This window comes from Tupaia chinensis, unplaced genomic scaffold, assembly GCF_000334495.1.
Source record: "Tupaia chinensis unplaced genomic scaffold, TupChi_1.0 Scaffold000183_1, whole genome shotgun sequence".
Taxonomy (NCBI): domain Eukaryota; kingdom Metazoa; phylum Chordata; class Mammalia; order Scandentia; family Tupaiidae; genus Tupaia; species Tupaia belangeri.
Genome location: NW_006159658.1, coordinates 1,421,785 through 1,428,076, shown reverse-complemented (window position 1 = coordinate 1,428,076; position 6,292 = coordinate 1,421,785). Strand labels below are relative to the sequence as shown.

Here is a 6,292-nt window from a genome sequence, read left to right as displayed (position 1 = left end):
ACTAAAGAGGGACAGAGAGAGAGAGAGAGAAAGTGGGACAGCAAGTTGCCAAGTCCAGGACTCAAACCATGAATGGTCATGCGGGAGTCCTGTGCTCCTAACCACCATGCTACCTGCCAGCCCCACAAAATAGGTTTTACGTGTTCTCACCACAAAAAATGGTAAGAATGTGAAGTAATACATATGTTAATTAGCTTGATCTAACCATTTCACAATATACACATTTAAAAAAATATTTAATCTTATTTATTATTATTATTTTTAAATTTGCTATGGGGTATTCACTCACCAGAGACAGACAAAGAAAAGGGAAAGTGAGAAAGCAAGCTGCCAGATCTGGGACTCGAACTGTGGTTTGACTATGTGGAAGTCGAGTGCTTTAGACACCATGCCATCTAATGGCCCCAATAAACACATACTCTAAAGTATCATTTTGTATGTGATAAATATGTACAATTTTTCTCATTTAAAAATAATTTTAAAAATCATTTTCATTGAAGACAGATAAAAATTACTTTAAATGCTATCTTTTCACTATATTAATACATATCATGGGTAAGTGAGCTTTAGCAATAGTTGAAATTACTTTATAATAATTATACTTCTATAGAAAAGACTTATTTATGCATTCATATCAATTTCAACTATTCTGTCTGGAGGAATGAGTTACTAAACTGCTGAGTCTTTGTACTTTTGCCAGGTGTTGCTGTGTATTTGATGTCAGTGAACGGAATTACAGTGACAAAAAGCTGTTAAAGAAGCCAAGAGAGTCATGCCTTGTAAAGTTAATCATACATTATTAATAGATCCATCAATATCATGCAATTTTACTTTCTTAAAAACAAACAAAACCCCAAAAAACTAAAGTCAAAATAAGAAAATCATTATTTAAACAAATAGAATACATTTATAGTATCAGCAGATTAAAACATTGTAAATGCTTATAAAACTCTAAAAAAGTCAAAGTCCATTCAGAAATCTATAAAGTCAAGGGCAAAAAACTAAGACCAGCCCAAGTCAGCAATTTTTTTTCTATTTAATCCCTTTCAAAGTCTTATACACGCCATTAAGTAGTCACATTCACAAACTTAATTTTTATAAATTCAGCAGCAGTCTTTGGAATATGAGAGGACAAAGGGCTTTATGGAAACACACTGTAATTTTCAGTGAACGAGGTGGATTCTTGCTCCAATCATTCGGCCCGGTCTTCGTCAAGGTATCGTAAAGGCTGAACTAAAATCGTAAGTACAAAAATGTTATTTTCCTCTTCACATGCAGAGAAGAATGCATTATCTTATCATACACAGGAACTCACCTGTATTAAAAGTCATACTTCTTTCCTGAGCAAAAAACTTAAATGCAATGATTTTTAAACTTCAGTGTGCATAAGAATACTTTTATTTCATATAACTACAGTGGGGTCGAGAAAAGTCATTTTTAAAGAACACCCTTAGTGAATCTGAGGTAGTCATTTAACAATGATTACTCTTTTTAATAAAAAAGTAGCTAGGGTCAGCAGATGGCATAGTGGTTACATTGCTGGACTCCCACATGACCAACAGTGGTTTGAGTCCTGGACCCGGTGGCTTCAAAATTATGCCATGCGTGTGTGTGTGAGTGCCCGCGATATCAGGAAGAGCATGAAGGAGAAGGGACTGTGGAGTGGCCATGCCCACTGGGGGGTCATTTCTCACCTTCCTTCTCACTGTCTCTGTCTCTCTGGTGAGAACATGTGCCCTAAGGCAAAAACCTCTTAAAAAAAAAAGTATTTTTTATACCAGATAATATTTGTATGTTTGAGATTATAAATAAAAATTATTCTAGTCCTCAGTTTACAATGTTGTTAGAATTATAATGTGTACATACATATTTATACATACATGTATCATTCTATACATCTATTATATTGATTATAGTTGATGAAATAATCAAATAACTAGAATCATTTTATTACTTTTTCTTTTCTTTTTTTTTTGCCATAGGGCACATGCACTCACCGGAGAAAGACAGAAGAGGAAAATGATGGTAAGGATGGCCAAGCCACAATCCTTCCTCTTCCCTCTTCCCATTTTTCTCTTGGGATTTTGAACATGCATGCGCACATGTCTGAGACTTCATGTCTGAGACTCAGACTGCGGTTGACCATGTGAGAGTCTAGTGTCTTAACAACTATGCTGCCTACTGACCCCAAATTATTTCATTTTATGGGTAATTTTTCATGACTTTAGTAAGCTAAATTATAATTTTTCTAGCCACTATCTCATTACTTGGCATTCATTTCATTTTCAGTTGCTATGGACAGCACTAAAAAAAGGAATTCCTATCTATATATCCTCACATACCAATGACTTGATTTGTATGGAAGAAATTTGCTGGGCTAAAATTACTGGGTCAAGGGATCTGTGATGCTTTTTGTTTATTTGTTTTAATAGAAGTTGCTAGATTGCTTACTCCAAAAGAAAAAAAAAAAAAAAAGAATTGTCTTTTCATATTTTTGTCCAATTACCCATTGAATGTTGTATTAGCCCTTTCGTGATACATACAATTTATAAGCACTCTGTGTGTGTGTGTGTATTTCTTTGTAGTTTATAGATATTAACACTACATTTTATATATTTCTTATAGTTTCAACTTATTTTTTTCTCAAGTCATATATAATATTTCTACCAAAAAAATGCCTTTTCCATGTATCCTTTCTAAATGTATAGCCTTCCTCAAATTATTTACAGAAAAACAGTGCTTCTACAAACTCACTTCATCATCTTTTCCTTTTTTAAAAAATTCATTTTAACTTTATTTATTCACTTATTTCATATTAATTGGACCAGAGAGGGACAGACCGAGAGTGAGAGAGAGAAAGTGAGACAGCAAGCCACCAGGTCTGGGAATCAAATCATGGTCAGCCATGTGGGAGTCCAGCACCTTAACCACCACACCTCCTGCTGGCCCTCATCTTTTCTTTCGGATGGATTGCTAAACAAAATTGTCTTGCCTTGCTCATTCTAAAATATATTTTGCTGTACTTTCCTCATGAAAGTAAATTATAAAATGCAAATTTGATCATGTCTTGTTTCAGCTTAACCTCCAAAGCCTACCACCTCCCAAATAATCCCTAAAATTAAAGTGTGAACAGGAAGTATAGCAGATGACAGTCATTGTAGGACTCTATGCAGCCTTTTCAACTTAGATTCTCGCCACTCTTCCCTCTGTATAACCTCTCTGTAATACCACCTACAGTCTGAGAGATCTTTCATTAAACTATCACATCTTTGTCACTTGTGTCTTCTGTCTCTATATTGTCAGTGCTCAGGACACTACTTGTCACATATCAAATATGTTTTATGTATTTTTGAATTAAAAAAACTTCTTACTCTTCCCTACAGGTTGGTTCTCTTCTATATTGCCGTATTATGTCTTTTTTCTGGAATGTTCTATCTTTCAATGTTTAACTTAAATAGCACATCCTTTTGTTGTTGTTAGAGGGTGCGTGTGCTCAACAGAGAAAGAAAGGGAGAAGAGAAAACTCTCCCTATGGGGAATGGTCATGCTCATTCCCTTCTCCATCTCTTCCTTCAGGATTTTGGGTACTTGCACATAAGTGCCTCTCATGTTTCTCAGTCCACTAGGTCCAGAACTCCTACCATGCAGTGGGATCTGGCTCTCTTAACCACCGGACCATGGAGCCAGCTCTACTTCTTAGAACTTTCCCTTTGTTAGGCCAACCTTCTGTATTCCTGTAGTATCTAGTATGATCTTTGCCACTGCATGCATCACACAGCTGTAGATGTATAATCCATCTTATCTTTTTCCTGAAATGATCTCTTTAATATCTTCAAAAGATTTATTCGTATTTGTTTACCTAGTTCTCCTTAGTTCCAGGAATATACGATCGTTACTGCTTAGCATGTACATACGTAATTAAATGAATGAGTCGTATTTTAAAAAAGGTGTTATGTATTCTGAATATGGACATATTCTGTATAAACACATACACATTTGTGTACGAAACAACATGTGCATCTACGCTCTTTCTTTCCAATGCCAGGGGAGCCCTTTGTTTTCAGAAAGAATGTACTTGCTTTGAACGATGATGATTACATTCTTCTTACTTACCTCACTGGGTTAGAAGTTCCCATTTTCCTTTTCAGTGTGCCTCAGAATGGTCCCCTTTTGAATTCCAGAAATAGGAAGAGATTTAGACACAGAAATTGATTTAGTAACATTAAAATCATCTGACTCAATGGAATTTCCTAAAAGGAAGAAAGGAATTACTGGGAATTAAATCAGACCTCCCCCTAAGTGCCCGAGAAGTTCCTTGTACATTTAAAGACACTGCTCACAATTAGGAAGACAAGCATGTGTGATTTATAAGGGCACAGAAAGTCTTTCCTAGTCCTTTAATGTTCCCTGACCCAGTAACAGAAAGCACCAAATCCTCTGGATTGAAGACGTGGGGTAGACTACTCTCCGAAGGTAATGGAGTAAGGACAATGGCTACTGGGATAGCTCTTCTAACAGGGAGGCGGTGTGCAGCTCAGGGACACGAGTGCACCCGTGCTAAGGAAAGTCAGAGGGCAAAGGAAGCAGCAGTAAGTCATGAGAAATAAGGCCAGTCCTGTGGATGGCGATGGCTTCTCATGGCACATAGAGAGGGGAAGTTTAAGCTTTTAGGCTTTCAGGAAAAAATACAATGACTATCAAGCTCAAGAAAGGAAAATGACAGTAAGTGGGAAGGGAAGAAACTCTGAGAGAGATATGGAGGCCGGAGGATAGAAAGTAGATAGCTAGGGTGAACAGCATGGAGTGGAGGACAGGAGGATTCTAGTAATGAACCGTGCTGTGTGTGAGTCAGGCTGAGTAGGGTTTAGCTGCTTTTCCCACAAAGGCAAGCCAAAAATTGGTCACTGTGGGAGGTGATGAATGTGTTAATTTGCTTCACTTTAATAACCTTTTCAACCATCTGTATGTATCCTCTAATGTCCTATTGTATACCTTAATACACAATAAAATGTGTTTTAAAAAAGAAAAAAAAATAGTCACTTATGACAGTCTTTTAGATTAATTTTTGTTTTAATAAAACATGAGGACCCGGTCATAGTATTCTGTTGCATGGTTCTTCGCACGTCTGTCAGAAGTTATCAGGTCTCTTAAACTAGAGGCCCCCCTGGAGCTGAAATGTTTGTGTTCTTTAAGAATAATTGTCAATTCAGTCCTGCCTTTCTTTTCCCTTGTATGCATCACAAGCTTCCTGTGGCATGTCTGTGGATCTTTTCCCACTGTTATCAAAGTGGAATACCTCAGTAGACACTGATCTGAAACCCTCGGCAATACACCCTCAAAGAACTACAGACCTGAGGAATTCAGCAGGTCCAGATCATCCGCCTTGAGGCTAGAATTCATCTCCCGGTATTGAATTTGGTGGACACGACTCTCTCCTCTTGAGAAAACTGACAACAGAGGTCTTCGGTGGGGCCCCAGCCAGTCATAATCAAACACCCCGTACCTGAGCATTTTCCCAGCAGAGCAAACATACCCAATCTTTACCCACATCTTTTCCCCATCCCTTTCGACTGCCAAGTTTTCCTCTTATAATGGCACAGACTCACGTGAAACGGGCACAAGGACTAGACCTTCCCTATCCCCATCATATAACCACCCACTTACTTCCCCAAGGAAACTAGTTGTCCTCCATAATTCACTGGAGGCTTTTCTCTCTCGCAGCAATCCCTTTTCCCTCTCTCTCTTGGAATTTTGGACACACACACACACACACACACACACACACACACACACACACACACATGCTCCTGGGTTGGTTTTTTTTTTTTAAGCTGCTGGGTCCAGGATATGAACCTCAGTCAACTACGTGGGAATACAGTGAGGTAACCATTACACCATTTGCTGGTCCCATTCGCTGGAGGCTTTTCTAAAACCTCTCTACAAATCTATCCTCTAGAAAAAAAAGCTAATCCTCTTCTATCTATTCTCATTAAAGTTAATCTCATCTTTCATCTGAACTATTGAAAAATGTTATTTTTGTTAGTAATATGGTCCTTTTTCATTCCTTTATACATCTGCTGCCAAAAAAATCTTTCTAAGACAGAGGAACCATTCCACTCCCCTACGGAGCACTCGTCAATGATTATGGAGCTTCCTACCAGGGCTATCTTCCCTCTCTCTCAGCTTTCTCAGCAACGTCTCTCCTTGCATTCAACTTTTACTTTCACCCCATCCCCAAAACATCCACCATCCTGCAAGCTTCCCTACCCTGGGACCTGATCTTCTCTTTCCC

General features: G+C 38.0%; 1 protein-coding gene across 1 annotated transcript in view; it reads right to left on the bottom strand.

The window, feature by feature from the left end:
• Positions 1-1,017: 1,017 nt before the first annotated feature.
• Positions 1,018-6,292, bottom strand: part of CD163 (CD163 molecule) — a gene marked incomplete at its 5' end in the record, with an annotated part of 33,205 nt that continues 27,930 nt past the window's right edge. The window contains 3 exon segments of the mRNA XM_014587107.2: positions 1,018-1,233; positions 4,114-4,167; positions 5,352-5,447. Coding sequence (XP_014442593.1) covers positions 4,145-4,167; positions 5,352-5,447 — 119 coding nt within the window.